The following is a 22,765-nucleotide window of genomic DNA, read 5'->3' on the forward strand; positions in this document are numbered from 1 at the left end:
AGAGGTTGTTAGGTTAAGACCACACAGAGCCCCAACTCCAGACACAGGGGAGGGGTAAGAAGGAACTGTGGGAGGGTTGGGGTGGTGCCGCCTCAAATAGCCAGAAGAGGGGCTACAGCCATGAGGCATGGGCACCGCTCCTTTATGGGTATGGATAGGCAAATTTCTCCAGCTCCGGTGCCCTGGGTGCGCAGACACGTAAGTGGAATGCGCAGCTACATCTACTCAAAGAAGAAAACCCAGCACTGAGGAGAAGAGAAAGAAGCCTGAAAGCAGCATTTTAAAGAATGGTCCCTGTATTTTCTTCAAAAAAATAGCTTCAAAGATGAATGCTGAGAACACATGAGGTAAAGTAAAAAGAAGGTCTCCCTATTTCCCAAAAAGCATCACAGATGTTTAAAAATGAAAATGGTGAATCGCTGCATTCTGTTTATCCCCCAGAGACAGATTTTTCAGTGGTTTGCTAGATGGGTGAGACATCTGGGATATCTTCTTATAGAACTGAACTGTCCTGGATAATAGGAAAAGTCAAATCTTTAGTAAGAATTAACCAATACAGATTGAGAAATTAGAAAAATGTAATTTATCACTGGAAAATATGTTTAATTATGGACTTACTGGTTGCTTGCTGAAAATACAATACAGCAGACTCACTTTCGCCTCTTTGTGCGATGGTGGTATCATTAAATATAAATCAATAATTAAGAAAAAATAATCATCATTTTCTGGAGCTCAAATGCAAAGCAACAAGAAAGAGGAGAAACATTCCATGCTGTTTAAAAGGAATATACTACTGTTTCCTCTAAACTAACACCATACAAAGAAACAAACATACAGGTTTTAAAGTTAAAATGTTTAATAAATGTATTTATCTATAGCAGGCATAAATATTTCCATTGTGTGATTATATTGTCAGATTGCAAATTATACAAGATTTCGCAATCATATAAAGATACGTGAACACTGTATTTATAAAAATCATCATTTAACATTAGCAGACTAATTTCTTATGAAAACTGCATGTTTACAGTTCAAGCTCAAGAACTCGGATGGACCAGAGTGTAACACTTAATTTACTATTTTCATAGACACATGGGCTAAGAGAGTCCATGTAAGAGAAACAAAGACCAGATAGAACTGCAAAGTACTGCTCAGATGTAGAAATAGAAATTTTTGAACTGCTAACTAGCACTAACTAATATACGTATGTTTTTTATGAAAGGTTACAAAGAAGCATAAACTACTACTGTTATTTTTATAAAAATATTAGAAAACAAGGAAAGGAATTTTAAAAAATTCTTTTTCCAGGACTTATGGCAACTTTTAAATCTTACATCTGATTCCTGATTCATTTAGAGGGAGAGAGACTATGTATCATGCATGCATATTGTATACACTCTGCAGTTTTAATAAAAAATCCAGTTACAAATCTCAACTTTTTATCAAGGAAAACTTAAAACTCAGGGCTGCATGCCACTCTCAGGTGCAAACAACTCTCTTTGAAGATAACTGGAGTGGTGCTTGTATATCCAGACAGATAATTTGGCTTTAGTTGCATATAGCCTAAAGGTTCTGGGTAATAACACTTACAAAGTGGTCCTATTCTCCTCAATCATGGTAACAAAATCCACAAGACTAGTGAAAATGGAAATAGTTAAACTATATAACTTATGAGGAAAACATTCTGAGCTATATTAACATTTATATATATATTTTTTAACCTTAAGGCCTGGAAAAGACTTTATACAGCCCTTAATTGTATGCAATACCATAGTTGTGTAGAACGGATGTTAGATCTTTTGACTTATGAATATATTTCAATAATGTCTCTTGCATATTTTATGACTACAGTACCCCACTTTTTATAGAGCTTAGTTATTTGGACACAATATTACTATTTTAAAAAAAAACCTATCAAATTTGCTGCTCTTAATTCCACGTTTTGGTTTGTCAATGATTATTACTAATACTACTATTTTTAATCAAGTTAAAAAACATAAAACGGTTTTTCTGAGACATCAAACTAGCTATTTTCTCAAAAGAAGAAACTTTATGTTCATACAGGGAAGATAATGTGCTTCAATAAATGTTTATAGTATACTTAACTACTATTTTAACACTACAGTAGACAAAATCAAAAGGCAGACATTAAAATATGTCTTAAATTTAATATAATTTGTTAATAAAATTAATATATTCTTTTCCACTGAATACAGAATGGCTGAAGTGTAGCAATGCAGTCAAGGCTGGTAGCAAGGTGCAGTAATAGGAGTCCAGAAGAAAGATGATATGGGGGAATATGCAGCCTGTTGGACAAGAGAGGAGCCTGAGAAAATCAGGGCAAGGTAGGATCCTGGAAACTGGGAAAGCAGGAGGAAGTCTACAAGTGTCTTTTTCAAAAGTTCTGGAATATTATGGAATTGAGACTCTTTCCAGGTTCTTTTAAGCTCTCTGAGTAAGGATCTTTGATGGTTTATAATATTAAAATAGTTGATAATTTAGAGAAATATAGCATAAAATAGGTGTGGCCAACCTGAGCCTGAGAAGGAGCCAGAATTTACCAATGTACATTGCCGAAGAGCCACAGTAATACGTCAGCAGCCCCCCATCAGTTCCCCTGCAGCTCCCAGGGCCTCCCGCTCACCAGCAGCCCTGATGATCAATGCCTCCCCCTCCCTCCCCGCACCTCCCGATCAGGTGTTTTGTGGCGTACAGGAGGCTCTGGGGGGGAGTGGGGGCAGGAAGGGGTGCAGCGGGGGCAGGGCCTGTGGCAGAGCCAGGGGTTGAGCAGTGAGCACCCCCCTGCACATTGGAAAGTTGGCACCTATAGTCGGTGCCTATACAAGGAGCCGCATATTAACTTCTGAAGAGCCACAGGTTGGCCACCGCTGGCATAAAGAATAGAAAAAACTACAATCTATTTAAACAGGAGCTTGAGCACAGCTATACATAGTCTTTGAAGATCTAGTTTAAGAATTGGGCACCGGAAATAGAGAAAATTTTGAAGTACTCTAGGAACTTATTAGGTGATCAGGATGAAGACAGGATTTGAACAAAATTATTTTATTGGCAGAGTACATCAGGAAAATAAAAGTTGGTGATAATCAAACCCATCAAACAAAAGAAAGCTTCAAACAGAGAGGAATGATTTCAAAATAAGAGAACAAAAAGGCTATACAAATGAGTATGTACAAAGAAGGCATGAGTTGTGAGAGAGGCCAAAAGCAGAAATTCGAGGAGCGGATTTGTAGCAAATATAGGAAGAAAGAGTAAGAGAGGATCAAGAGAGGATCATGATATTCAAGAGAGGATCATGATAAGGCTCTTGATCCAGTTGTATTGTATAAGTTTAGAAGTAGTAGTGGTAAAAAGCAGGGATTGAGAAAGTTTGTATTATCTGGTATTCACCTAAGACATTACCAACAATCAAACAAGGCAATATATTCACTATTATTTTGGTGTGAATGTAACTTGAATAAATACTATTGGTGCATGTTTCATGTTTTCTCTACTATGAAGGGTACACATGAGAGGAGTAACAAACAATCATTGTCATAGTTTGGAACTTGTTTATATTCTTTTGATTCAATTTACATTCAATATAGCAAAGAATAAAATGTTCTGGGGGAAATTACAATAATATTACAATATATTTTGTAACCGGCTGAAAGGTTAAACAACACAGCAGGAAAGACTTGGTATAAATGAAATGAATTGTAGTTTGGCAAGCCATTTACTTTAGCTTTTACAACAAAGCAACATTTTGGATAGCTCAAACAGCACCAGCAATTTCAGGAGGATTAAATTCCCTAACTATGCACATTCCAAACAGTGGTTTGGAAATAACATCTTGGCAGCAGATACTACATGCATCAGACCTTCCATAGTCTTCAAAATCTGGAGTAGACAATATGTTCATATACCACTGTGCAGTTCCCCTTCACCTTTTATGTCCACTAATCTATAGATTTTATTTTTCAAGACATCCTCATATATTACTATCCACACATCATAACAGCAAATTGAAAAAAAAAACCCCAATATGACATCACAGCAGGCGTTTCTTTACTGAAGTCCAGCTGCCACTTACATTTATTCCAACTGGATATTAAACTTTTTTTTAAAATCGTTTCATTAGGTGAGTAAAGGCAAATGTGAATGAAGCCAATATTACTTTTGTTAAATTACTTTAATATGAACATGATTTTTATATAAAATTTGATTAGTTCAGCAGTCTTCTAGAATTTATTAGTTTGCTTTGCATGCAATACTATGTAACCCTAGGAATACTACCGTATTAAGCAGTACTCTTAAAACCTCAGGATATGCTTCATTATGCAAGTTTTCCAACTCCACTCACATAGTTAAAATAAGGTCTGACTACTCACAGCATTATTCCAAAGATTTATCTGTTTCTCCTCTCCCCAGATTATCACTTCCTCTGATAAACTGACCTGTTCTTTTTTTATGAATACCAGTACGTGTGTCATGAAGCTTTTGCTAAATCTGAGTGGCATATAAAAGAGTTTACACTAAAAGTGATATTACTATATTTTAAATTTATCATGAACTGTTCATTTATATAAAAAATAAAGGAAACAATTCCATATTTATCAATAAAAAGCCCTTCTAAAATTAAATATCTAAGTTAGACATTTCTGGTCAGCAGTCATTCTGAATTTTCTTCAAGCTGCAGGAGAAGTTCTAAGTTCATTTGAATTTCAATATAACATAGTGACTGACATCTATGTAAAAACTGATGGGAGAACTTAGAGTTTGAGTATTTGATCACCACCTCAAGATGTGCTCCATCTAAAATCACACAGATTATTCTCAAGCTTAGTTTCTGTAGCAGACGTGAAAGAATCAGACATAAGACAACTTCATCTTTATACTGTATTTGTAAGGAATCAGGTATCTAGATTTAGGTCTCTGTAATTTCATAAGTAAAAAACCCAGCAAGCCAAAAATTGGTAGAATTTTTTTTTTTAATCACCAGACTATTTTACCTGACTGACTGATTACTCAATTAAAATTTGACTATGATTATATATCATACAGGCAGAACGAAGCTATTACAAACTCTCCTCTTTTTTTTTTTTTTTGGGGTGGGGGGCTGATAATCAAGCAGTTTCACATGTTAAACAGCAATTAAAATGCAATAGCCAGAACTGTGCATTCCATGTTCTCTGTGTCTTGGAGCTTCTCCAGTGATTACAACATTGGATGACTTTCTCTCACTTCGTCCAGTTTAGAAAGGATCCACTGTGGGAGTTAAGGAAAAAAAAAGTTCCCTTAGTAAAAACTATGCCGTGCAGTAGAAAATTTGGCTGGGATGGCCAGACATGTCACCACTTAATACCTGGTCCTAATCAAATCTTAACATTATGCGAAGTTCAAAATCTACAATAGTATTTCTCTGTCTTTCCTGTCTTAATCCTGTCTTTTGAAGTTCAAATTTCAATCTCCCACATGAGAACATATGGGACTACTGCTAAGACATCTGGCTAGGCCAAGATTCCAATTTCTTAATCTGCAGTTAGGGTTGCCACCTGTCTGGTTTTTACCTGGACAGTCCAGTTTTTGGCTTCTGTGTCCAGGTGCCATATATTAACAATAATATTTTAGAAAAGTAATAATCATCAGTGTGTTGCACATATACTGGAAAGACATTATTATTCATTTATATTATCCAAGCATTCTAGGCAAGTCACAGAACAGAGAATGACATGGTTCCTGCCACCAAACAATTATAATTAAATTTTAGAGGTGACAAAAAGAATGAGGATGACAAAGAGTTGGCAGAGGGTGGAACCAGCAAAACTGAATCTTGCTGCAATATGATCATATGGTAAGTCAGTTTAGGCTCAAACATGTTGTTGGTTCTGTTAAGGTTTTTCTTAACTATGTATTTAAAATTAGAAAAATAAATATACTAGTAAGTCAATGAACACAGTACAGAGAAATTAGTTTTCAGAAGGGATTTAAATAAGAGGATATTGGCATGGCAGATCGGAGTGGGAAAGGCATTCCCTGTATCATGATGAGTATGAAAAAAAGGAGATGAAAGTCTCCTGGAAGAAAGAAACAAACAGTGAATCAAGGCTGATAAGAGGCCAGGTTTGATAAATAAATATGACTGGAGTTATGTGCTGCTCTGTGCCTCAGTTTCCCCATCTGTAAATTGCAGACAATCAAATTCAGAGGCATAAGGCATCATTGTGATAATCTAGTCTGACTTTCCGCATGACATAGACCAAAGACCTTCCCCAAAATAATTCCCAGAGCCTACATTTTAGAAAAACATCCAGTCTTGATTTAAAAATGATCACTGACGGAGAATCCACCATGACCCTGGGTAACTGGTTCCAAAGGTTAACTACTCTCACTGTTACAAATTTACATCTTTTTTCCAGTCTGAAAGCTGGAGCTGGCCTTGTAGTCTCCAGAGGGCTTTCATGGAGTTCTATATTTAGGGTAACATGAGGAGCTAAAGAGGGCCCTTCCCTTTCCACGATGTCTGGATCTGAGATGAGAAGATGACCAGGGTCTCAAGGCAGAGTCAGAAACCCTATAGACTCATCTTTTAATGGGGTCAAAGATACCCTGAAGCGGTTTCAGGTGAAATTTGGAGAAGTTGGTGCAGGCACAGAGCCAAGCAGCAGAAATGCATGAGGTGGGATAGTGAGTAGCTTCAGTGGTGGATCCCAGGCAGGTATGGAGACTTCAAAGGTGTTATCAGGATCTGAACTGGTGAGAAGTCCAAGCTGGTTGTTGCCACGATGTGTGGCTCTGGAGGAGTGGGGAGAAAAAGTGACCATGGTGCCATTCCTGTGTCTCAGAGGCCCTCCTGGGTTGGAGAGTACAAGGAAGAAGAGGGCTGGCATTTCCTTTTTCTGTTGTTTTTACCTCTCTTGTGAGGAGATGTTTCCTCTTCTCCTTTGTTTTACCCTAACAGATATCTGCATTGACTTGTGATGCCAAGGCAGAGGCATTGGCACCAGAGGATAGTTCTGAAGTTGGTTCTGAGGGCATTGGTGCCAAATGAGGAGTACACACAGAAATGGCCGCTTTCTATGTTTTGTGAAGGCCACTGAGGACTTACTTAGCAGTGCCTGTTCCGTCTGTGGTGTTGCTTTTGATTTAGCCAGTGCTGGTGGTGCCAAATAAGGGATTATTCCCAATACAAGACCTAAGATCTGGTCTTGGGCCTAAGACAGATGGTGAAGCTGAGGCTGGAGCAGCACAATGTATCTTGAGCCCTGTGTAAGAACACCTCAGCACAGAGGGTCAGTCCCTAGCACCTTGGAGGCTGCAGGAATTGAGAAGTCAACTGAGCCTAGAGCCCCAAGCATCTCTCCCTTCTAGTATGGGGAGCGGAGCACTTCGGGGTGGACTCCGGGGCAGAGATGAAGACCTAAGCCCCGCACCTGGAGCTTCAACTCCAGCATCAACTCCAGCATTTGTGTCCCTGCAGAGGGGCAAGGCGTGACCCCTGCTGGTGGCCTTGGGGGAGAGGCCGCTGCTTTACCCCCCCGCAATCACCTCCCAGGAGGCTGTGGCCACAAGAAAAGTCCCTGGTGGATGCATTTGAGAAACACTCTATACTACTCCACACAAACTAACCACAAGAAAAATAATAAGCTAAACTGAGAGAAGACCTAGCCTAGGGATATGAAAGTGAGTTCTGTTCACTGTCTGTGGTGGGAGCGAAGAATTAAGGCACGCACACATAGTGACGACAAAAAGCTTATGTGAGATCACTCATGCACTCAATGAACATGGCTTTTTTTACAGCTCGACACGAGGAGGACCCTATCTCACAAGTGTGAATACACAGAAGCACTAAAAGATTAATCTTACCAGTATTTCAAATCTGACCTGCAAACCTTCTCTTCCACGTGTGTCTTGAACAAATAGTGCTATTTAAACCAAACTAGGAGAATGGTTCTGTGATGCAAATAAATGCCCTCTAGGAACTGGGATGAATCCTCCAGTCTAATTTTCACTTTTCACCAAAGCTACACTGCATTTTGATTTCTATCATTGAAAGACTAATACACTGAAACCCAGTATTTTAACTGGCTCTGCTATATTACTCGTTGCTTACCACTCACACAGTCAAATCAATAGTCTTACATAAAATAAAGTCTTACATGGGCCTAAGCAAGGAGATATTTTGCATTAGATCTGTGCATTTTTGAAAACTAAATACTCACTAGTTTATTGTTGGTTTCTGTTTGTTTAGTGGCCATGTAGAATTATTGAATTGTGCCCAAATAAAGGAGTTTCATTGCAAATGTGATCCCCAAAGAAGTTTACTGTAAAAACTACTATAAGTAATCGTGTGTAACGATCTGTAGAGGAGCTTTTTATTTTGTGTGCTGAAATACTGTAATTCATTGCACAATACATTTTAAAAAAACAATTAAAAAAAACAACCCGACAAATTTTCTACCCCTGCCCACTAAGACTTCAACTATTTAAGAAAATTTCACATTTCAGAATATTAATTATAACTGGAGGAATGTTGTCACGATTGATAAGTTAATATTTTTTGCAAAAGACTTTGATATGTTATACAAATGCTAAATATTATTTATAGGATGTATTTATAAGTGGAAAACCAACTTACTTTTCACAAAATAAGTTTACTCTCCAAAATGAGTAACAGCACTTATTTAATCATCTGCCCTGAGAAAACATAGAAGCTGAACCTGCAGTCCTCAGGGTAGTTCCCCCCAATAAACACTAAGTATGGAACATTTCTTCCTTACCATGTCAATGCTCCCATGAAGTCAGGCTTTTTAACAAAAGTATAGTATTGTATTACTATAATTTAAATAGCAGTGGCTGGTATTTACCTTGGCGTCTTCTGGAGTCCTAAAATTAATTATTTTTCCAAACTCTTTGGCATGAAATACGGACTTAACTCGTTCCTACAAAACAAGCAATTTTAAGTTAAGTTATGACCTCAATTTTTCTAAAGTTAATGAATGTATAATGCTTTTATACTCTGATTTGCTCTACAAAAGTGACCTTCAAAGTGCAGTCTACATAATAAACTGATTTTTAATCAAAAATCTTACTTTACAACATATCACTCTGTTTAATACACTGTAGATCACTTTAAACATTTATATCTATAAAATAATCTAGTCTACCTGGGAAAAGCGGGTTAATAAAAGCAAAATGTGATGTGCTAAATTTTCTGTGTAATAATGGTCTGAAGTAAACTACGTGAGAACCTATGTGTACTGTGGCTAAATTTAACTGTTTCTTGACAGTTCTCTCATGTATGTACACAATTTTTCATGTACAGAATCACTTCGTTAGTGAATTCCATTTTAGGATCAATCCCTCTTCCTGGCTGCTGCTCCCTTTAGGAGCATAGTCCATGGAGAGGACATTACACTCCCTTTAGGAGCATAGTCCATGGAGAGGACATTACATTATCCTTATTGTCAGATAAAAAAGGTTTTCCTGAGTCCAAATCTTCTCCCAAATTCCACTCCTCTAAGAAAGAGGATACCAGACCCTTTGCCAAGTAACTCTTGTGCCAGGGGCTTTAGGGAGGGTATTTGGACTTCCCCAGATAAAACCCTGATCTGGGAAGACAGCCCTTCCTGTTGTGTCCCAGGAGTTGAAGAGTAGTGACGCTCTCTTACTACTGTCTCCAAAGGAGTGTTAGCGTGTATAGAAGGGGGATGTAGGACCTGCAAGAAGCTCTCAAGACTCTACAAGTATGTCTACACTGCAATATAAGATGAAGCTTAGATTCAGGCTTGAGCCCAAAACCTCCTTCCGTCTACACACAAATCTCTGAGACTCGGACTCAGACCTCGGGTTCTAGAACCCTGCAGTGGTGGAGGGTTTGAGCCAGAGTCAAGCCAGGACCTATTGCTTTACAGTGTAGATACAGCCTCCCACCCACCTCTGACTCCGGCCCTGGGAGTCCACCAAAAGTATCCTATACTGCCATAATCTTTCTTTGTCCTCTCTAACCCAAGAATCTTCAATCAACTCCAGGAAAACAGATGTGGTCAGCTGCCTTGAGTCTCTGTAACCCTGAGCTCATATTGGAATGTAGACATATCCTAAGCCTCTTTCCTCTGGCTGACTGTGGATCTGTAATTCTTGAGAGGATATCTTGACAGATATGGCTGGTTCTACTGCACTGAGAGCTAGGGCAGCAAATACAGGAAAAGAGATCTGCAGGTGATCTGTTTAGGGTACAATCCTACCTGGGAAAATGTATGTTTATTTATTTATTTATTTTAATAAATATTTTCCCCAGAGAAGAAAAGTGTCTGGGTGGAAGGTGAAAAAAAAAGGTGAATGGGGAGAAGGAAACTCCCCTTGTTATCACCCAAAATTGACTTTAAAAGCCAGGAACTGAAAAATTAAATTGGGAAAGTTGAGTTGCCATTCTGATCCACTTGCTAGAGGAAAGTTGGTTTGGGATATGATTAAGCCCTCACAGACAAGTCTGAGCTGCCTCCTGTAAATGTGTCAAAAGAAAAAAAAATTAAGTGGTACTTTCACATTTCATTCTACTACTAGCCAGGCATCTACCCTACCTTGGCTTCAATGCGTAATCTTCTTCCATCAACAATGAATGGCTCTTTGGTAAACTCATCATAAGTGTACTGCCACTCACATGTCAGCTGTCCAAATGTTCCTTTTGTCACAAACAAAATACCACTAGAAAGAGTAAAATATAATAAACAGTTCAAAAATGAAAGCAGAAAATAAAACAGGGTATGAAATACTTCCCCTCCCCACACCAAAGAAATTAGGAACTAAATGTTAGGTACAGTGAAGTTGTCTTATTATTTCAGATAGTTTCCCACAAGCTACATGCAACAACCACATAGCACAACTTTTGAAAAGACACATACGGACACTCAGGAAAGTTAATCCAAATTAACTTTTAAAGTGCATTAGTTAAATTACATTAAACCCCTTTCTGGATACCGTTATTCAAAATTAAAATGGTCTTAATTCGGTTTAGCATAATTTACTTTGGAGGTGAATTAAGGTAAAACACATTAAGGCTACTTTAATTCTGACCAATAGCATCCACATAGGGGTTTAATGTGGTTTAACTAATGCACTGCAAATTCAGACCTTTAGTTAATTCGGATTAATTTTCCTGGATATCCCAGTGTAGACAACGCCTACATTCTGCAGGTTCCTGTGCTTATTTACAATAGCATCTATCAGCATCTTTCTTTTAAGCCAAGCAGCTACTCTATTTCTAACCTGATATTCTCAGAGGAAAAATAGTCCCCAGACAGAAAAATTGACTTATGTTCCACTATTAAATATGTTTGAGTCTTAGAGGAAATTCCATTCCTTTATTACTGAGTATCTTTACTTAGATTCCAGTCTTGCAATGTGCTTTACACAGGTGGATCCCTGAGTCCATATAGAATCCCACTGACTTCATCCTGACTAAATATTCAGTTTATCTGTCTCAGTTAGAGAAAACATGAAAGCAAGTTAGTCATCCTTGGATTATAGAAGCTACACACGTGAGGCATAGGATAATATATTCTTTGCCAAACTGGCAACGAAAGAGTCATAGGTAACAGGATGCCAGATGCACTTTTTCCTCCATTTTATATATATATATATACACACATATATGTACATACATATATACATTTTCTATACATATATGTTCACACGTGTGGCTATATGGAGATTTTGTGTGTATTTTATATATATATAAATATATATATATATAAATAAAAAAGACACAATCTCCATATAGCCACACGTGTGAACATATATGCATAATGTATATCTCCATATATCCACATGTGTAAACACCTACTTAACAAAACGATAAAAAATAGTTGTTTATCTAAAATAATTATCACTCCAACACTTTGGTGGTACATTTTAAATTATTTACTATTCAAAGAGAAAAGCCTCTACCTTTTTGTTATCATTAACAAATCTGTATTATTGACCATGGCATGTGTAACATATTTGAGTTGTGCAAATCTTCCATTTTCAATTTTCTAGAAGAAAAAGAGAAAAAGTGTTATAGCATCCCATAAAATACATTAATTCATTTATTTATTTCTTGCTTATATCTCAATTTCTAATCTGAATAAAAGCAACTTACTATAACTGAACACAACATTGTACCTTCTATCCAATAAAGAGCTACCTACTCAAAAAAAAATCAGAACACAACCAAAATTTTTGTGACATTTTGCATTTGCCATGAAGATATAATCTTTAGACAACTGTATGTGAAATTGATTTCTGTTAATACAGATGGGCAAATAAATGATCCATTGGGATCAGCCCTGTCCAAAGCTGGCTGCATCATCAAGGTCTTGACTCCAAAACAGCTACACAGAAGGATTTTGAACTCAAATTTTCCCATACTTACAGTGCACTGCAATATAATTAAAATGTATATGAAAAAATAAATGGATTCCCAACATAACTATGGTATGACTCTTGGACTCTTTAAATTAGAATCAACCTGACTACCATGAACACATTAGAATCACTATCACTGCTAACAGAACTGAATTCAACTCCATACAAGAATTCCAGACATAGGATCAGATTAACTACAGGACACTTCTTTGGTACTGGAAATCACATGATGGGCAGCATGCTTCTGCATTCTCTGTGCATTTTCCATAACACACATACATACTCATTTCATAGATTCATAGATATTTAGGTCAGAAGGGACCATTATAATCAACTAGTCTGACCTCCTGCACAACACAGGCCACAGAATTTCACCCACCACTCCTGCAAAAAACCTCACACCTCTATCTGTGCTATTGAAGTCCTCAAATCGTAGTTTAAAGACTTCAAGGAGCAGAGAATCCTCCAGCAAGTGACCCGTGCCCCATGCTACAGAGGAAGGTGAAAAACCTCCAGGGCCTCTTCCAATCTGCCCTGGAGGAAAATTCCTTCCCGACCCCAAATATGGCGATCAGCTAAACCCTGAGCATATGGGCAACATTTATCAGCCAGATACTACAGAAAATTCTTTCCTGGGTAACTCAGATCCCACCCCATCTAATATCCCATCACAGGCCATTGGGCCCATTTACCAATAATATTTAATTACCAAAACCATGTTATCCCATCATACCATGAACTTATCAAGTTTAATCATGTACAGTAGTTTGTGAATAAAGTAGCTGAATCTTCTCACTGTTCATGAGGGAATTGTATTTAAAATGGCGAATCCATGATATCAGACTCTACAGTTTTAAATGCTAAGGCTCTGTAAACTTAGTACAACTTGGCAGCTTCTGGAAGCCTGGATTTCAGAGGAATGAACAACTATATAAAAATGTAAAGCAGGTTTCTCCTTCAGCTTCAACTCTGGCACAGCTCCTTTGCTTGCAGTGACGATGTTCCAAAAGTATTCTGCTTAGCCTAAGAAATTTGTTCTAATTTGGATCCTGTGTTGCTGGGAAATAAGGACAAGAGCTGTTTACTTTCTCTTTTTTCCATTAGAGCGCACACAAACATCCCCTTTGTATTACTGGTTTTTTTTTAAATGAATATAGAACAGATAACCAAAAAATAGTCCTTGAAATACTGTAGACCTAAAAGTTTCCAAAATCATTTCTAAGATTCAGAGGTCAAGTCCTCTCTCAAGTTAAAAGAATAGAGCCATGTGGCGACTATTGATCACCACTTGAAACCACTGTTAATATAATAAAAACAAATTAGGAAGTCCTACAGTGAAACTGGAGATTTCTATTATAAGCAAACTGCTGCGAAAACCACTTGACCTAACAGTTTTTAAAAATTATGTTTTCCTTTGTATACAGTAATTTAACAACTGGGATATTACCCAATATAAAATGTTTTTGGTTTACAGACAAAATTCACGCAATGCAATGACAAGGAGAAAAATACATATGGACAATATACAATTCTATGCACAAGAAACATTTAGAAGTTTCCATTAACTTATCAGTTATTACATTGGTTTAGAATTTTAGTGACTAATACATTTGTTACAAAAATCACACCAGAAAAATGAAAAGATGATCTCCAAAATAAAAAAAAATGCCTTCATTAACATTTGCTTATCCTTGTCAAGGTCTTAAGTTTATACCAGGTATTATTTTATTCAACAATCTTCCATAGCTACACCTAAGGACTGGACAAAGGAAACATTTAAAATATAATTTAAATTAAAGAATTGAAAATTGAGCACACTCAGTCAACAACTCTTCAAATCCTGTGGTGAAATCCGGGCTCACTGAAGTCAATGGCAAAACTCACACTGATTTTAATAGAGACAGGATTTCATCCTTATTGTTTTTCTAAATAAACTAAATTATTCCTTCATAAAGATTTGAATCTTACATACCTTAGTTATCTACAGTACAGTTTCATTATACATTTCTAAAAAAAAAAAAAGCCTTGGCCATGTTGGTCAAAGAAACCGTTCTATAAACTTGTTAGAAACAAGAGACTTTAAACACATTTCTGAGTGAGCTTAGCCTATATCCTAATGTGGGTGAATTACTGAAGTAAGAGGGCAGAGGATTTTTCATGTGCATTTGGGCATTGACTTCTTTTAGGAAAAAATGAGTATTTTTCAAACACGCGTTTACTGACATATTAAAATCCCTATGTAAACAAAGCAGTTACAGCGTTAACACATTAGTTTGTTGAGGTAAACTCTATGGGGGACTGTAAGGTTTACCTCAACCAGCTAACATGTTAAATGTACATCTTTTTATCTAATGTGGACATAGTTGCTGGTCTTTCCACTAAGGTTATGTCTACACTACAAAGATAAGTTAACTTATGTTAGGTTGACTTACAGCCACCACAGTAATTATCCTCCTCCTGTCGGTGGTGCACGTCCTCACCAGGAGTGCTTCCACCTACTGAAGAGGGGCAATGTGGGGGACTGACAGCCAGAGCTCTGAGCTCCATGCTGTTCCCCACCAGAAGCCCAGCTGCCCCCTAGGGGGCTTCTCACTTCCATGCTCCTAGCTGCGAGTGGGGGAAAAGCCCAGGCTTCTTGCATCCGGTGGGGAGATCTGGACTAGGAGTCCAGCACGGAGCCAGGACCCCAGGGGGCAGCAGGTCTCCCAGCAGGGAGCCCGGGAGGCAGCCCAAGTCAGGAGCCTGGGAGGCAGCCAAGCTTGGAGCGGAGACGGGGGCAGCAGCAGAGCTGTGAAACTGAGAATTATGACAGCCAATAGCTGATGTAAGGAATGCAGTGTCTACAGAGACACTGTCACCCTAACTACACTGACATAAGCCGTATGCCTCTCGTTTTATGTGAGCATAGCAGGGGAGTTACATCAGCTGAGTTTTGTCAACAAAACAAAACTGTAGTGTAGACAAGGCATAAGACTGTCATAATTGGACAGTTTTGTCATAATCAGTACCTACTAAGGTGATGATTTGTGTGACATGGATGTCTATCCACTGGAAACTGAACTGAGGCAACCAATTTGTTTCAAGAGTAGATCAAAAAGCCATCAGAAGATGTCAACTTATCTCCACTGACCCCACTTAAAATTAAACCATTGCCTCAAACGCTTCATTATCAGTCTTCCTCTTCCAGTTGGTAGGGGTTTTTTTTGTTTTTGTTTTTTTTAAAAGAGTACTGACACAGATACATCAAAAGCAACATCACTTTACATTGAAACCTATTTTTGGTAAAGGAACAGAAAATATGTAGGAAACAATCTATACTTGAAGAGGATAGATGAGATAACAGCTATTGGTCTTTTCCATTTCTATCTTTATGCCTAGTATCTTATAATTTCACTTACTTTTACAAAACTGCTGTGATTAACAATTTACTGGTGAAAATGCCATATTTAAATATGTGGGAAGGTTTAACTTCCAATACCTACATGCATATATGTATTAAGAACAACAAAGGGACATTACAACATTTAAAAAAAATCCTAATTTACCATTTTGATTCAAACTACATATGAGAGATTCTATGGGTGCATGTTAAAGTATTAACAGAGGAAGGCTCCTGAAATAAATTGAACTGTACCTATTGAGTGATGTAACAAATATTTATTTAAAGGTGTGTTCTGCATTATTCAGCTATAAATAGTTTGGAGGACGATTGTATCCCAGAACACCATGATAAAGTAAAACTCTTAGTGGTGGAAGGATAAGAACTCTCAATGATTGTTTCTTTAAAGCTGTGAAACAAACACTGAAGAAACATTTGCTAATGTGAAAGAAACTTTCTGTAGCTCCGAGTCTGATACTCTTCAATATTTTCATTAATGACATGAAGAATGAAGTGGAGAGTATGCTTATAAAATTTGCAGATTACAGCAGGCTGGGAGCGGTTGCAAGCACTTTGGAGGACAGAATTAGAATTCAAACCAACCCTGACACATTGGAAAATTGGTCAGAAATCAACAAGATGAAATTCAATAAAGACAAGTATAAAGAACTATAGTTGGGAAGGAAAAATCAAATGAACAGCTACAAAATGTGGAATAAAGGGCAAGGTGGTTGTACTGCTGAAAAGGATCTGAGGGTTACACATCACAAATTAAATGAGAGTCACCAATGTGATACAGTTGCGCAAAAAAAAAGCTAATATTCTGGGGCTCATTACAGAAGTGTCAGATGTAAGACACAATTATCCCACTCTACTTGGCACTGGTGAAGTCTCAGCTGGAGTACTGTGTCCAATTTTGGGGGGGAACACATTTTAGGAAAGATGTGGATAGACTAGAGAGAGTCCAGAGGAGAGCAACAAAAATGATAAAATGTTTACAGTACTATGAGGAAAGGTTAAAATGTAGTTGGCACGTTTAGTTTTGAGACAAGAAGACTGAGGAGGGACCTGATATCAGTCTTCAAAGATGTGAAGAGCTACTATAAAGAGGATGTGATCAATTGTTCTCCATCTCCACTGAAGGTAGGCTTAATCTGCAGCATGGGAAATTTAGTTTAGATGTCAGGACATTTTTTTTTCTAACTGTAAAGTGTAGTTAAGTTCTGCAATAGGCTTTCAAGGGAGGTTGTGGAATTTCCATCACTGGAGTGCAGGGGACTGGACTAGATGACCTTTTCAGGTCCCTTCCACTCCTATGATTCTATGAGATATGAGCTTCTCCGAGGCAGTACAGGCAGCACTGGTGGTTGTTGCTGACTGAAAAATAGTGGGGGCAAGAGATTTAATTCTTAAAACCCAGGAGCCTGGGCATAATTTAAGCCCTGCTCTGAGAGTCTGGGGGATCCCCTGGGGCGAAGATTCTAACTAACTACTTATCTAACTACAAAAACTACTAACAGTAACTTAAATATTTACAGGAAAGAACACTGAAGAGAATCAGTTTCGGACACCAGAGGAGTTCAACTCGTAATGCGCAGCAAGAAGGAATGGGAGAGGCGTTGGTCTGCACTGCCTCTTATACTTTAGGTATAGAGGACAAGGAAACAAACTGTGCAGGAGCGGACCAATGGACATTACTTGCTAGAATTCTCTCTTCTCAGGCACATGGAGTACACAGTGGAATACACACAGACCAGCACTCGAAGAACCAGCCGATTTGAGCAAATGTTTCACTGATTAGATGTAAAAAGAGGACAAAAATTATCTGTGAAACTGGACCCCCAAAACAAGTATCTGTAAAAATTGAAGCACAGGTCTACTTCCCACTCTGTGCAGCTTATTCTTACTAGCAGTACAGATTACCCATGCATACGAAGTTCCTGGCATATATGGTACCCTTGATGGGTAATGGGGGAGATATACACACAGACACTCTTTTGGAGAGTGTGGAGCTTCTCATAGTTCTGAAAGTAGGAGATGGAGTAAGAACAGAGGCAGCAGAACTGCACTTTACCATCTCTCCACAATGTAGGGATTGGCATCTGGCAATTGCCAACAGTATGGGTGATGCCCACTCAGAACTGGCCCACATACATTTGAACGATTTAAGGGCCATCTTAATTAGGTGAGGCAAAATGGGGGCGGGGGAGGATGCAAGAACCAGAAAACTGCTAGAGATTAAATAGCAATTGTGAATCTGTTAGGCCACACTTCTTTGCACTCAGCTAACCAGCCATGCGATCTGAACATACTGAAAAATATACTACCTGACAATCTTCTCAGTTTCTCGCCGCATTCATCACTAATGGGTAATGCCTTCCACTTGCAGAATTTGGAAGTGGTCCAGTGTTGTTGCTGGAAACTCCAGAACTAAGCCCAGTCTTCAGCTCAGACCCCCAGAAGAGTTCTTCCAAAGCTGCAGAAATACCCCACCAACAGATTATTAGCATTAAGATAACTTGGTATCCTAATTATCTTAAGGTTATTTATATATATATGTCCGAGTCTCCCTTTAGAGAAAAAATTCAATTGTAAAAAATTGTATTCTGGTCATTTACCAACTACTAGGGTGGACTGAATGAGGAGAGAAGGTGTTAACAGAAAGAAAATTACTAGGTAAGAAATTTATCATTCTGCTGCACAGCTTTCCCTCCTCATACATCAGGAATGGGAAATAGCAAGCAATGAATCACAGAAATAGGAGAGAGGATGAACAGAGTCTTTATTATTATTATAGTAGAACAACAGGCAAAGAGAAGTTCACCCAACAAAGCAAGAGCTTTGTAATTTAACGTTACTTGGGACCTCATCCAATAATACCTTCTTACCTACTTTGCAAATCTCCCTTGAGGCTCAAACTTTTTCCAGATAATACCACCAAGGATCTTGTAGAGGGAGACTTGATTCTTCCTTTGTGAATAGTTTCCGAGATATGCAGCATGCTAAGTGGTGCAGGATTTTAACAGATTACCTGCAGCAATGTTGAGACCCTAAATGCCCTGGCATTTTGGATGGAATGAGATGAACTGAGTACAGTTGATGTGTGTACTCAATATGCTTGAGATATATTTTTACAGTGCTAGGAATGCCAATTTATACCACAACATTCCAAAGGGGGTGCTAGTGATTGGAACAAAATAATGGGAGAACCATTTCCCAGGAATTGTGAAAAGAATTTACATCGAACAGAAAGGTTTCCGGGGCTGTAAGAACATTTTATACATAACAATAGTAATTTGGTTCTTGTATGGATACAGAAACCAATTTTATACCCTATCTTTCAGAGGGAATACCAACTAGAAAGGCCTGCAACAGACTTGTTTAATCTGTCATTCTGAATAATCCTGAAACTTGATGATACTCAGATGGGAAGTCTGATGTGCCAGCCTACAGTATGGTGCTAGGGCTGTTACCACCTCTTGTAAGGTGCTTGATTGTAGGACTCCAAGCAACCATTCTGTAAAAATTCTAGTGTAGCACAGATCACTAGTTATTATTACTATTTGTATTGGATAGCATCTAGAGGTCAAGGCTCTACTGTGCAGGACACTATACAAATAGAGAGACAGTTTGTGTCCCAGAGAGTTTCTATTCTCCCCTTACACCAGAAATCATTTTGACCATACCAATGAATGGAATTTCCTGATTCAGTTCTGTTTGACTATTAAAAAGTACTCATCGATGAGGCTAAAAGAGAAACCCTGCTGAACTACACACCTCTCTTCTGATGCCCAGACTGTTAACTGTAGGTTATCCAGGTCTGGATGAAGAAGACTACCCTGCTTCAAGAAGTCTGGTGCTTTCTTCAGGTGGAATGGAGGTTCTATGGCTGTCTGTCAAGTCTGAAGCGCATCCTGGGCCAACAGGGGACTAGGAGGATGACGTTGGCTCTCTCTTTTCCCTCTTTTCTATGTCCTTTGTGTGAACTCTCTTAGAATCAGCAGATTCTTCTGAGCCCAGGGATCGATTTCCATTTTCAAAAAGAAGTTTGACCTCTGGGTATAGACCTTCCGAAACCAGGAAAAGTAAAGTCATGTTTCAATCATAAACCCCCAGTGGGAAGCAGGAGGCAAATTCTCCCGTGATCACCACGTATCTACCCACTACATGGTTTCTTGAGCCTTCTTCTGAAGTAACTGGTTCCGGCAACTATCAGACAGGATACTGGACTTGATGGACCACTGGGTCTAAATCTGTGTGGCCAAGTTTGTGTGTGTTTGTTCAGATGTGCCACTGACAGGGCTCTTGAAGTGAACTAAAAGGATGTATACTCAGAGATTTTAGAAACACATCTTCCAGATATTCTATTGCAGTTGGCAAGTTATGAGAGGGTCTGTATCTTTGGACAGGGTACTGATTGGCATATTGTCCATGAACAGATATAAATTCATAACTTGCGATATGAGTCTTGCTGTGATTAACAGTCATTTCTTATGACTCTGGGTGCAGAGGGTAGATCAAAAGTAAGAGTTTTGTACAAGAATTATGAGCTCTCATACACAAATGCTCCTTTTGTCTTTGTCATGGTGAGAATTTAGTTAGCTTGGGAAGAAAATATATATATATATATATATATATATATATATATATAGATTTTCTTGGGAGCTTCTTCTCCAGAATTTTAACTCTGAATGGGGAACAGTCCCTTCTTGAATAGTCTTGGTGTTGACTATGCTGGCTTTGATAGTGAGGGTAGAGACCTCTCTGCTAATTCAGTTACTCCACTGATTTTTCTGTTTCCCTGAACAGTTCCTCATCTGTTAATTTGCATGCCCAAGATATCTGTTTAGGATGACCCTATTGCTAACATGACTTCTTTATAGCTACTGAATTAGGAACCATTGCTCTTGTGACAGGTCACATCAAGTGATTTGACCAGAATAGAATCAAAAGCCCCTCATTCCAAATCTTTGTCTGAATGGTTACAGCTGAGGTATTAAAATTGCTGTGCAGTATGTCTTCACTCTTGTTCTCCATGGGGTCTTTTGGAAGAAAGTCACACCTTCAGAATGGAACTGTGTCTTCCGCTGGTGGGAATCCTGCTGCAACAACCTCAGGTTCACAGAACTTATGAAATTCCTTTATGTTTAACTTTTTTTTTTTGATGGTGTGTTTGTGGTACTTCCCCTGGCTGTGTATGGGGAGAAGTAGCATGCTATATATCCTGGTGTGGGAACCCATCAACTGGTACAGATATCCTGATTTTGGGAAAAGCCTGCTACACCTCCCCAAGCACCTGAAAGGATGCCTGCCTGCTCTCCCAGGCTGGCGAGCTCCACTTTCAGACTGACTTAGTATCACTCAGAGCTTTACTGAGTAAAGCAGGGGTCATTTTGAACACGGAAAGGCATTTCTCACTAGCCTCCCTGTATTCCCATTACAGTGCAGCTGTCAAGAACATGAAATACTCATGCGCCTCCCTTCTGATCAGTGTGTGGAATGCTTGTGATGCTTTAACGTAAGCTAGCCAATGGAAAGTGGTAAGGGTGGAGAGAGGGACCCCTTCCCACTCATTAGACTAAGCACCTTTCCCTGGCAGAGTGAGGATCTGTGGGCTGAAAGCCAGACAGGCACAAGTCCCATTAGGCTGCAACCTGAAGCAGGGCTTCACAGGAGAAACATGCTTCTCTGCCCACACATACTGCAGGGTGGGAAAGGGGCAGTGAACTTGACAGAGAGGCACTGTGAAAGAGCCCCTCTGAGGAGAAAAAATGCAGCAAAGATTCCCTCCCACCCTGAGGGTTAGAAGGCAAAGGAGAAAGGCTTTAAACCACAATTTTTACATGGTTTACTCATTAACAATACATATTGGTAGTTTACGAAGGAGACACTTGCTTCTGCTTTTTTGGGACCTGAAGTCTTTGGAATTTACAAGACTTACCCTCATTGTTTGTTCAGGGGTTCTTCTCTCTGTGGAAATCTTCATGCTCTTTGTTGAGCCTTCCATGGTCGAGTCATGGCTTCAGGCCACGGTCAAGGACCTACACACTTCTCCCACTCAAAACCCAAGGACCTGACAGAGCGAGGATTAGCAGCTTGTGGCAGCAGGACAGCAGCAGCTCTCCTTCTCAAGCCCATATCCTGGCAGAGCCAGGGTAGATGGTTTCTGGCAGCAGGTCATAGCTTGCCCTCTAAGCATTCTGAAAATGCCACCTAAACATCTCGGAGTTCACTTGATGCTTGTACGGCTTCTCTGCTGCCGCAATGAAGGAGAGAGGAGCCCATTCAAAAGGTGCTATTCCAGAGAAACCAGAGGCCTAATTCCTCACCTCATAAAAGAGAGAGAGGAGCTAGAAGCTGAAATGAAGTTATTGCACGAAAACTAATGAAAAAATTAAATGTATAAAACAAAATGCTCATGAGAAACTGAACTGACAACTTGTCCTGCAGCTGGAGACAGAAAATCTGGTGGCTAGGCAGCGCTTAGTCCTGGAGACCCCCACAACAACAAAGGACCGCCTCTGAATTCCACAGGTGAAAGTATTTTAGTGATGAATGAAAGAAGCTGTGTAATAGTAAATAGTTACAATATAGTAAACAAGTTAATTAAATGCACAGCAAGGCCTATTCCATGTTTATGTAGTCTGGTAACTTTAACTGTCTAAAATAAGTCTTAATAGTACCAAGTACAAATCCTTCACCACACTCATATCAAGCTGTTAGAACAACTAGAATATAGATACCCAGTTTAACACAATCAGAAATCCCTGATGGCATCAGTTTAAGTGTACGAACTGTGCATGATATTGTAAGGTCAACAAGTGTTCCTAAAACCTTAATACACAAAACAAATAAAAATTGGTGAATAGAATTTGCTACTCTAAGCTAAATTATAACAATAGCAGCATGTTTCTGTTCCTGCTTTATTTGTGCAAACAAAACTGCTAACTTCAGTAAGAGTTTTTGGGTGTATAAAGAATA

The 22,765-nt window shown here is 38.7% G+C and overlaps 1 protein-coding gene across 5 annotated transcripts in view; it reads right to left on the minus strand.

The window, feature by feature from the left end:
- Positions 1-22,765, minus strand: part of VPS13A (vacuolar protein sorting 13 homolog A) — a 315,178-nt gene that overhangs the window by 42,328 nt on the left and 250,085 nt on the right. For 3 of the 5 annotated variants that reach the window (XM_075128708.1, XM_075128710.1, XM_075128707.1), the window contains 3 exons: positions 11,947-12,032; positions 10,581-10,704; positions 8,865-8,939 (listed from right to left, as the gene is read on the minus strand). In XM_075128708.1, the coding sequence (XP_074984809.1) occupies positions 8,865-8,939; positions 10,581-10,704; positions 11,947-12,032 (285 nt within the window). Of the gene's footprint in view, positions 1-3,047; positions 5,266-8,864; positions 8,940-10,580; positions 10,705-11,946; positions 12,033-22,765 lie in introns of those variants that run through there. The other 2 variants (XM_075128711.1, XM_075128709.1) reach the window with 1 other exon arrangement.

Source organism: Caretta caretta, chromosome 5, assembly GCF_965140235.1.
Source record: "Caretta caretta isolate rCarCar2 chromosome 5, rCarCar1.hap1, whole genome shotgun sequence".
Classification (NCBI taxonomy): Eukaryota; Metazoa; Chordata; order Testudines; family Cheloniidae; genus Caretta; species Caretta caretta.